Source organism: Pteropus alecto, unplaced genomic scaffold (assembly GCF_000325575.1).
Source record: "Pteropus alecto unplaced genomic scaffold, ASM32557v1 scaffold75, whole genome shotgun sequence".
Taxonomy (NCBI): domain Eukaryota; kingdom Metazoa; phylum Chordata; class Mammalia; order Chiroptera; family Pteropodidae; genus Pteropus; species Pteropus alecto.
The window spans coordinates 18,768,839-18,780,048 of record NW_006440638.1 but is presented as its reverse complement, the minus strand read 5'-3'; the positions used below and the strand labels follow the sequence as shown (position 1 = coordinate 18,780,048).

The window sequence follows — 11,210 nt, the reverse complement described above, 5'->3', positions numbered from 1 at the left end:
AGCATCTCTTTCTCATTGCACAGGTCTCTCAGAGATTGAGACACCAGAGATCTTTTACTTATATTTCTTCTCTAAGGCTTCTGGCATGTTAAAAAAAAATTAAATGCCAAAGCAAAATTACCCATATTAGGTCATATTTTAAACAATAACGTTGAACAAATTAAAACTCCCAACACAAATGAATACAAGACAATGATTACTATCTCCACATATAAGAAAAATGATTCCACCTTTTTTTGACTAATGTGAAATGCCTGGATTTTTGTGACAAAGCAATGCCAGATTTTTGCTAAAACAGAATAGTAAGGCTAATTACAGTGTCAATTACAGCTGCATGTCACTCAATCTATAGATGGACGTCCTTCTATTTTAAGTGTTCTACTATATTCAGCAATTTCTAACTACTATTGAGAAGATAATTACATGATGATAAAATCTATTACTTAAATTACTTAATCTGCTACAGGTGATATGACCTAGCAAGGGTACAGGTTTAGAACTGTATGACAAAGATGTCCCATCAATTCTGTTCAACAGCATATGGAAAACCCACTTGAAAATAAGATCTAAATTCAAGGCCTTGAACCCAAGGCCATCCCAGACTCACCCATGCACTGGCTTCTTCTAGGTCCTCAGAAGATTCTGGTCAAATAAAATCATGAAAAAAGTCAAACTATAGCCTCTATATCATGTCCTCACTAATATAATCAGACCTTATTGCAACACCAACTAATCGAGAAGTTGTCACTCAAGGGATCTCAGAACAGTGTCCCCCTACCCTACAACTGCTTCTGCACATTTCACTACTATAAAATATTAAATAAAACAAATTTGAAGTCAGTCCAAGTCTTGACCCTTCTTCCCCCATCATGAATTTTGCAGCACAGTATTATCCAGGGGTCTCTCCAGGGCAGTTTTTCCTTTCATTGCCTGATAAATGCCTTCTCATTTCTCTGGGCCACAAATTGGTATTTCTCAGTATCTCTTGGAGCGACAGTGGAATTTTTTTCATTTCCTCATTCTTTCACCATGATAGGCCCTCGTCAGGGAATCTCCATTCCTACCCATCTCATTACCTCTTCATTCTATTTGTCACTATCTAGAAATTCAGAATTCTTAATTATTAGCTTACTCTTATGAACAGTAATGAGGCTCCAGCTGCTTACTAGGGAGCATCATCCAACACTAATGAGCATGCAGACTGAGGCTCACACCTGAATCCCATCACGTGGCTCCATTGTTCAGACCAGGTGGGATGTTACTATCTACAAGCAAGCATCTGCAGGAGAGCTGGAGTTTGCAGGGTGGCCATTATACATTCACTTTGGTATTATGATTCACACTGACTCAGAACAGCTTTCCTGTGTGGTCATACACATTTACATACTGGCTATTACCTCCCATATAATAAAACTGTACTGTTTCATTCTTCCTTGTCTTCTTCACTTGTATAAGGGCTTCACTTGTATAGAGCTGAGAGTTCTCAACGAGAAGACTAATTGGTCATTTTCTTATTGCTACTTTTGATCTCCTTCTGACCTCGAAAGAAAAATGAAGCTCTTACAATCACCTGGGTGATTTGTCTGTATACAAACTTTCCGTGGCATCTCCCACGGTATCCAGCATGTTACCTCAAACACAAGAGGTGCTGTATAAATATTAACATCTGTAATCTTCCTAGCACCTAGGAAAGACAGGCCCAGATCCATATGAGCTAGAAAGATAAAGGATGAAGAATGAGCTCGTCCTCTCTGAATCTACGACAAGAATATCTTTATAGGTAATGAGGGGAGATGAAACTGACTCAAAATCCACCTGTCTCTGGACTTCACATCCTTTTACAGCAGCAAGAGCCTTGCACCAATGACAGCAAATGAGCACTGATGGAATACTACGTGCCAGGGCCTACGTTAGGCACTTGACCTACATTAGCTCATTTAAACCCCAACAGCCTCTACAGCAGATATGGAGAAAACAAAATCCATGGAAGTCAAATGACTTCCTCAAAGCTCTTCTCAGTAAATCAAATTGACTGTCAAGCACTTCTCAGAGAAAGGGTAGATAAATTAGGGCTAGGGGTGGGTTTTAGGGAATCAAGATGGCATCAGAGGTGAAAAGCAGTGGCCTCACCCAGATGTGAAACTCTACCTGTGTCCTACGTAGCTGCTTCCTCATATTCCCAATGAACACCATGTAGAACACTGTCTCGGAATGACCATCCACAGGAATTAAGAATGTTCTTTTCACAGCTTTATAAGCTGAGAAGCCATTTCTGAAAACAGTACTTGAGGGTCAGAGTTTAGCACACATGTACAGTCATCAAACACTACATATGATGCCAGCAACAACACCTCTCATTGACACCCATCATGTAGAGACACTTAGAAAACTTATGCAGTAACTTGTTTAAAAGTTGTCATTTGTTAATTATACTAATAATATGAGCTGATAGTCCCATAGCCCTTATTATAAACCAGGCATTATGCTAACTGCTTTATGTAAATATCTCACTTAATTCCCTGACTAGCCTTGTGAGGTATTTTCATTCTCCTGATTTTACAGAAAAAGAAAGCACTGAGAGTGTAAGTCACTTGCCCAAATCCACACACAGCACATAAAGGGTGGAACTAAGATTTGTACCCAGGGCATCTAACACAGGCCTCCTCTCTACCTCCGGCAATGCTCAGAAAGATTTTCTGCCCACATTGTATCATCAAATGTCTCCATTTAGGTGTTTGAGACAACTTGAGCTGACAGGAGGAACACAGAAAAAGATGCGATGTTAGGAAAGGTGTTAATTTTCAAGTGCACAATGCTGCTGTCCAGTCTCTCTGCCTGGTTTTCCGTGGGTGGAGAGAGATGATAAAGAGCCAACAGGGCAGCCATGCTGGATCTCTGAGGACCAAATGGACATGCCAAGGGCAGAATCAAGCTCCCTTTGACTCTACGTGGCTCTATCCCATCTGCTCCCTTGGTTCACGCATGACATGAGAAGCATCTGAAGTTAGGGGCAACTCTACTCCGAGCATGTGCCATTGCTCAGGGTAATTTATGGCAACTTTCATTGCTAAGTGAGCTGAGAAGCACAACACAATAACCAAAAGGCTGACAGGCAATCATTAAGTGCATATGTATTGTTGAATGGATTTTGAGTCCTAGAAAAAAGACAATGAGTGTTCTTCCAGAGTGGCATATCTGAGTTCTGTAGTCTTAAAATCTCTTGCTTTTACAGTAATATTGCAAATGCCAGCTATTAGTAACCTACACATTTGAACCTTGGTTTAATGATAAATGTGAGGAAGGGCCATTGCTTTTCAAAAAAGCAACAAGTAGAATTTTTAAAAAATTGCTCTTGAAAAGTTTTAATGCAGCTTCAGGTGATTTTGTTTAGATGATCCCTATTCCAAGAGTCCTGCCAGGACAGAGGCTTTGTTGCCACAATCTAATTCCTATGTTTATAGCTCTTGCCTTTGTGCGCCATGGTGCATGCTGTTAGAAACCACACGTGGATTCATTGCTGACAAGACTGAGTTGTGCACTCTAACTCTGCTGTAGCTCTTTTCTCTAATGGGAAACAAACTCTGAACCACTCAGGCTCCTGTGATCTTCCTGACCTGCTTCCCTGTCTAAGACATGCACATGGCCACATGAAACAGTCTCATAGTCGGGGAATCTCCAGGTCAAAGTTTCACTCAGCATATTCTAAAGAGTTCTAGGAAGGCACTATTTACTCTTCCTGCTGCAATGTCCAGGAAGAACATTTCCCCCTACTCAACAAATTCTCAAGAGCTCTGATCCCTGATGAAAAGAATAAAAGTTGCTGAGTAAGCTCACTGCTGGTTTCACTAATATTGGGAAGGGACCATGCCTGGCACTCATGCTGTGGCTTCCTCCTGCTGTACCAATGACAGTCATCACTAATTATCACATGTTCTCCTGCATCTTTACAGACGCCTTAACATAGTCATTATTAATCAAACAGAGTTGCTGCATGACATGCAAAACCAATTTTTCATTCCAGTTTTATGCTTTAGTGATCCAGGGAAAACTTTCATGGCAGCCCAGAAATGGTCCCATCCACTACGGGCTATGGATGTATTAACACATGTATCTCAGGATCTCAGCTCTTTGAATTAGGAACGTGAATAATAAACTTGTAGCATTGAACTAACATGTCCTTTAATAATCCTCTGACTAATCACCTTGTTAATAAATATCTAAAGACCACATTTTCTCTAGGCTTCCAGCTTCCATGGGAACATTCTGATGGTGACATAATTTTTAAATTAGTAGGTTTATTCATAGTTTTGTATTAGTAAATGTCAGGCTTCTTACTAATTAGCAAATTCTGTAAATCCACAGTAGTATAATTTTCAACTGTACAGGGAATATGAGAACAAAAGAAATAAAGAGACAATTAAAATCACCCTGGGGCATTTATTTCTATGCAATTCAGCACAAAGCAAGAAAACATTAACCCATTTTGAAGGAGCATTTAGAAAGGTTGACAAAAGATGTGTCACTGTCACTGAGTGAAGTACGTATTTACTGTGGGGAACTCTGGGTTACAGCTAAAGTCTCTGATGACATTTTCTCAGATTGCTGCTGCTGAGATTTCCCTTCTTATCTTTTTGTTAAATGCACTTTTCCAGAAGTTTCTCATTTAATAATGTTTTATTATTTCTTTATTGATGTTTCCACTCAAATGCTGGTACACTTGCCCTGGCTTTAGGGGACAATGCACAGTATAATGTTCAGATCTTCAAAAACTACCTCAAAAGAAGTCTCTTGCTCACTACGTGCTTGCTAATATCAGTCTCACTTCCTACATAAACTCATTGAGAAGGTGGAAAACATACCTATCTCTTGGCAGTTGCTTAACCTCTTAGCTCCAGAAAATGAGAGAAAACACATCCCCTCTTTGGGCATCATGCTCCTTCTTTATAAAGCCATGCTAGCAGCACTGTTAAACAAATCTGCTTGTGTTTCGAATCTCCCTTGAATTGTTTAAGCTACTGCTAAGATGCTGGAGTCTTCCTGTATTGATGGCCATGGAAACCACCGGTGTGTATCACGGCACGAGATCTTCTCTTGGCTTTTCTGGGCACGCTATGATGCTGAGGACAGGCTAGAACCCTACGTTTGGAGATGTTAAGTACAGATGTTTCGAGATGATGGCTCTCAAAGTTTTCAGATCATAGTTAATGACAAAATTAAATCATAACATAGTATGCTCTGATGGGCAAACTGCAGTTTGTAAGCACGCAAACAAGACAATTGTAGCATAGACAATTGTAGCTTATATTTGAGAGCAACATCCTCCTATTATCAGAGATAACAATGACGTGATCTGTTGCAGAAGAATGAGGTCTTCACTAATTAGTGCAACACACATGGAAGGGCCTGTCTGACCATTCTCTCTTCTTTACAGTACCTGGGTCACACTCATAATATAGCGTCCCTCACACACACTGTAATTATGCATTCAGTTATCCATCTTGAATACTAAATCATGATCCCCTTGAGGCGGGGGAATGCTGTCTGAGGTCAGAATTATCTATCAGAACCTCCTCCCCAAGCAGACCCAGAAGCCACCTAGAGAGGCAAGAACAGCTTTATAAATGGCTGGGCTGTTCCCAGCAGTCTTTGACTTCTATAAGTAAACCTTAAATTACTTGGTTCAGGCCAGAAACCAAATGAGTCTTCCTGTTTCTTCGCCTCAAGACCTCAATTCCACAGTGCTGGTGTGATGTGCCTTCCTTCCCCTGTCCAGTGTTGAAAATCGTAATTGGGAAGAATCAGGCAGGCCTTTTATGGAGTCCAGAATCATGAGTACACCATTCACAGCTACTGGCAAGTCCAAGACAAAAAGGTCAGGATGGAGCGCCTTTTCCATTTTCAAGCAATGAACTTTCTCCTACTTTCACTTAGGCCATAGTTCAGTAGATATCAGCAAGAGTGAAAGAGTGAATGTGTATATGTGAACATGTGCATGCAAGAAAGGGAGACAGGGAAGGAAGGAGCCAGAGATTAGAGAAAAAAAGCCCCTTTCTAAGAAAGAAATAAGATTTTCATTTAACATTGCCATATACAGAGGAGCCAGCACAGTACCTGGCAAATGGTCAATATCCAATAAACATCAAATGAATAATGGATTCATTCAATGAACTTTTCAATGTCTCTACCTCTAGTATTTAAGTTTAATGTATCCTGTAAGAATCTATCATTTTAAACCAGACCAAACCAATATGACAGACATATGTGTAGGAATTAGGCATCAAATTATCAATCAGATGCCAAGGCAGGGCCTATGTAAAAGCCAATATCATTTCGGAAACAAAGAACAAAGCCGATAAGCGAGGACAAGCTTTTCATACAGCTATTCTTCCAAAGTATCTGGACCACAAGACACACTCAAAAAAAAACTTAATTCATTCCTTCTCTCCCTTTCCTTCTGTGTTTAAGCCAGCCACAGCCAAATTATAGAAGTGGAATCCAGCAACCTTGATGAACAGAATAAGAGCTAGTCAAAGAATGCCTAACTATTTTTCTTAGCCTTAGATGATGATAAAATGGGGAAAAAAAAAACCCCTCTATCAAGGGTGTTAAAATGAGCAAATCTGCAGTAGTCATTTGGGCAAAAGACAGGTGAATAGCCCAGTTCTCACAGAGATGAGAAAAAGAGTTCAAGCCACTGATCCATTGTGACTTGAAAAGGCAACTCAGTGACTTAGTTTGGTGATTCTGATATGATTCAAATAAAACTGAGAGTTAGAGTTAGAGGAATGATGCTTCGTTCTCTCTCAGGAATGTTTGTATCTATGCCCAGGAACGTTGGTGGACAATGACTTCCTATCACATGGTACAGTCTGTGGCAGCCTCTTGAGACTATAAAACTCTGCTCCCCACCTCCACCCAAACAAAAGGCGTGTTACCAACTAGTCAGGTACCATTCTTAATATTGAAACACTCCCCCCATTTTATTCCCGACTATAGGAGACTGGAAATTAGTCTATTAAAAAAACTGGGAACTTATGGAGATGATCCCGACTGTTCATATGTAAAGTAACAATTGCCATCATGGAACTTATGGTCCATCTGCCTTACTATCTACAGTAAGCACTGCCCTTTATGGTTATGAAGATACAGCAGTGAACAAGACAGACAAGCTCTCTTCTCTGATCAGGAGAAAAACAAACAAGTAAAATAAGATTTTCAGATTGTTATAAGAGCTGGGAAATATAATAAAATGGGATAATAGAGCTGGGACAGATGGGCAGTGGGATCATCACTTGAGATTGGTCAGGTCTCTGAGAAAGAACATCTTACCTGAGACCAGGGTGAGTTAAGCCAGCCAGCCATCCAGGCAGGATGTCAGTTAGGATGGCATGCTTTTGCCCACTCCTGGGTTTTAAGAGGAACCTGGTACTGAGTATTTTACATGAGCAATATATTTGGGCTAGTGTGTGGGGGGGGAGGGGGCGGGAGGTTCAATATCAGCCAGCCCCTTAATACTCGAAGTGGTCTGGGGAGAAGCTGTGTCAGCATCATCTGGGAGCTTAGTAGGAACGCAAATTCTCAGCTCCACCCCAGACCTCCTACTCAATTAAAATTTGCATTTAACCGTATCCATAGGTAATCCGTATATTAAGACAGAATTCCTGAGCTAGCACTTTAGCTAAGATTTAAAGCCATGTCTACCAAACCTGGACTCTATCAGCCATTCCTTTGTTTCACAATTTGACAAATTCGGGGACCTGAACAGGAAAGAGCTATTTATTGGGGGCCCTCAAGACTTTCTAACTAAATAACAAGTGCAAAGGGCTTAATGCTGGCCACGTTGAATTGTGAAAGAAATAAGCATGGCTAGAGCTGGGTGAAGTAGGGGGATGTGATCCCCCGATAAAGACAAAGATAAGGCTGACACAGAACTTGCAGTGCCAGGCTAAGCCATTTAAATTTCATTCTTATTGAAATAGGTAGCCTTTGGAGGTTTTCAGGCAAAGGAGTTATATGATCTAATTTAAATTTTAAAAAGATCACTTAAGGTGCTGGGTAAAAAATGGATGACTAGGCAAGAATAAAAGCAGCCCAAACACTTAAGAGGTTGCACAGGTGAGCTAAGGAATAAATGGTGGGGGTCTGAACTAGTGAGGCTGCAGTAGTAGAGTGAGTAGCGGTCATATTCTGAACACGTTTTGGAGGAAGAGCTAGTAATACTGACTGATGGATGGAAATGTGGAGGAGCAGTTAAGAAAAAGGGGGTCAAAGGAGCCATGAGTGCCACTGTGAGCCATGCAGGCCGCTGCCTGGGCCCTCGCCCCCCACAGGGCACACACTGACTCAGTAACAATCGGCTGGGCTGATCCCAAATACAAAAGAATTCTAAATAATACAAACTTTTCAGCTGACAGAGAACTGAAGTGGAACACCCAGCTCTTCTATTCCTTACTATTGGATTCTAACGAGTTCTCCTTCCTTGAAAAAATATCAGAGCAATGAATTTCATTGACTTAAAAGAGGAAAATAATATTAATTTGAAAAGGAAATCAAACAGTAATTCAGGCAAATACTTTGGGCAAGTACAGACAAAGCCAGGTTTTCAAAAAATTCTGAATATTAAAGATAACTTACTCTTCTTACAGGTGATGTTTGGCAATAGGAACTAAATTGCAAATTCCTTGACTTCTCAACACTTTAAGAGATAGTCAGCAACTAACTACCAAAGCAAAATGAACTAAACTTGCCCCTGGAACTCAATCTTTAAGCCTCTACAAAGGACATTTTTAATGAGTTCCCTTTCAGGTCTAAGCTGAGCTCATCTTTTTGTATTCAATTTTTATTTAAAAAAAGGAGCACAGAGGTAAAGCAGCAACAGCAGCCATGAAGAGGTCCGCAGTGATCACCTCTTCATATGAGACAAAGCACCGCTCTCAGAAAAGTCACCATGCTGCTCTAGGGACTTGTATCTTCAACGTGCTTTCTAGAAAACACATTGATGACAATTCATTATGATAGAGATTCATTCTTTCCTTTCAAAAGTATTCTTCCTTTCGTATTTTCCAAGGACTGGTAAAAACAGGCCTTCCAATCAGGCTTGCCTTCTCATTTCTTATCTGTGCCCAAACCCAATATAATAGGAGAAACATTTCTCCTATTATAGTCAAACTATTTTTACGTGCATTCTGTACCAATATTCAGTAGAGGGTTGATAAAGTGCAAGGTAACATTCCAGGCAGTATCTTTTAAATAGAATTCTATTTTCAGGTTTCAGGATGTGGAACAGTTGGTTTTGAATTTATAACTTTGAGACCTGCGTGTCCCTCTTTAAAGGTGTTTTTGAGGATGCCTCCTGGCCACCAAAGGAGGCTGGCTCAGCTCATTTCAGTACTGTGATAAAATGACTGAGAATTTTACTCCCAAGGGGGCTAATTCCTTTATCTTGTCCTAAAGCCAGTTATTTTGCAAATGAGATCCACTGCTTACATAGCAGGACATGTTGAAGGTGTGTGGACAGATGTGAGCAAGTCCATCACAACTTCTCCAAGCATATGCTTGTTGAGTCAGAATCATCTTCATGTTTGAAGACAACAGGATGCTACGGTTGATAAGAACACAAGCTCTAGTCCTAGACTACCTGGTTTCTTATTCCACTCTGGCTGCTATGAGAGATTGGGCAAGTTACTCAGTTTCTCTAGGTCTCAGTTTCCCCATTTACATTCTAGCAGTGCTTCTCAAATTATTCACCTAGAATTTTTTTCAATGTAAGAGCTGTATTGAGCTATAATTTACATGCCAGACAATTCATCCATTTAAAGTGTGCAATTCAATGGTTTTCAATCTATTTAACTGTACAATCATCACCACAATCACTTTTAGACCATTTTCGTCATCAGGAGACATTTTAAAAATCCAAAGCCCAGGCTACCCACCAGATCAGTTAAAGCACAGTGTCTAGGGCTGGGATACATGTGGCAGCAGTTTGTGAAGCTCCCCAGGTGATTCCAATGTGCAGGCAAGTTTGGGAAGCAATGTTCCATGGGGTTGTCGTTAGGATTACAGGAAAAATAAACACAAAGAAATGGGAGCCTCTCAGCACACAGGCTGATCTATAATAAGCAATACTGAGGAAGAAAATAATGGGAAAGACTATTTAAAAATTGATACTGGAATTTGTATAATCTGGACTGAAATGGTGAATTTTTATTTGTAATGCATTTGACAGTAATATATTTCCATGCACAGCATATTCTGAGAGAATAACTTGGGAACAAGAATGTCGGGGGTAGGAGAGGACCAGGCAGGGAAGGGAGCCTATCCCACTTTAAGTAATTACCAGGCTTCTTAGCCCTCTAAGAAGCTCCTGCTTAGCCTCCACGACGCCATTAAAGTCCTACCCCCTTTTGAAACCCTTTTTCCATTGAATTTACTCCTTTTTGTGCCTTAGCACTGTGCACATCACATAGTACAGCACCCTGTGACATGTTCATTTAGAAGTTGGTCTCCCTCACCAGAGAGTGAGCTCCTCACTGGCAGCAAGAATACCTAATCCATTAAAAAAATCATCTCCAGAGCACAGCACATGTTTTGGAACCGAGTATACACATTTTGTTGGATTGAACCACAGTGAATTCATATCAAATATTGCCAACGCTGAAATGCTGAAAAGAGTGCACTTGTTCCAAAGTTCTCAAAACACTTAATGGGCACTGTAGCTCAGAGGAAACTGGCAAGCAAGACCTGCAATTTTGCTCCATAAGGCATATCCTGAGAAGTATTGCTTTGGATACTTAGTAACTCCACTGAATGGCACAACCACAAACTGGATTAAAAACACTGAATAATTAATTAACAACACTGAGATCAAGAAAAAAAATTGTTATTGAGGGGGAAAAATTAATGTTAATTAATCTCTTACAGTAATAGATTATACAGAAGTCTTTCAACTTTGGTGGAGAATTCAAGAAAATTTTACAGTACACAGAAATTTGCATATACTCTGGGAGCAGATCAGTTACCTGGGGTACTGTTCAAAATAAAGAACAAAAGACAGTGGCATTTGTACAAATAGTAGAGTACAAGTAGCAGAGTCATGGGGGTGGGAATAAAAGGCAGGCAGGTTTTAGGAAATAGAGAAAGCTTATGGATTCAAAAGAAATAAAATTATAATTACAATTGAGTTTACAGGGTTACACAATAAGCAACAGTAT

At 40.1% G+C, this 11,210-nt stretch overlaps 1 protein-coding gene across 6 annotated transcripts in view; it reads right to left on the bottom strand.

Annotated features, from left to right (window-relative positions):
• The window catches only part of FHIT (fragile histidine triad), a 1,286,618-nt gene that overhangs the window by 726,503 nt on the left and 548,905 nt on the right, over positions 1-11,210 (bottom strand). The window contains exons 1-2 of one of the 6 annotated variants that reach the window (XM_025050765.1): positions 2,149-2,163; positions 608-642 (exon numbers count right to left, since the gene is read on the bottom strand). The exons of 3 other annotated variants lie outside the window; for them this stretch is intronic. In XM_025050765.1, coding sequence (XP_024906533.1) covers positions 608-611 — 4 coding nt within the window. In that variant the 5' untranslated portion in view covers positions 612-642; positions 2,149-2,163. Of the gene's footprint in view, positions 1-607; positions 643-1,132; positions 1,173-2,148; positions 2,164-11,210 lie in introns of those variants that run through there. 2 more of the 6 variants (XM_025050764.1, XM_015593668.2) reach the window with 2 other exon arrangements.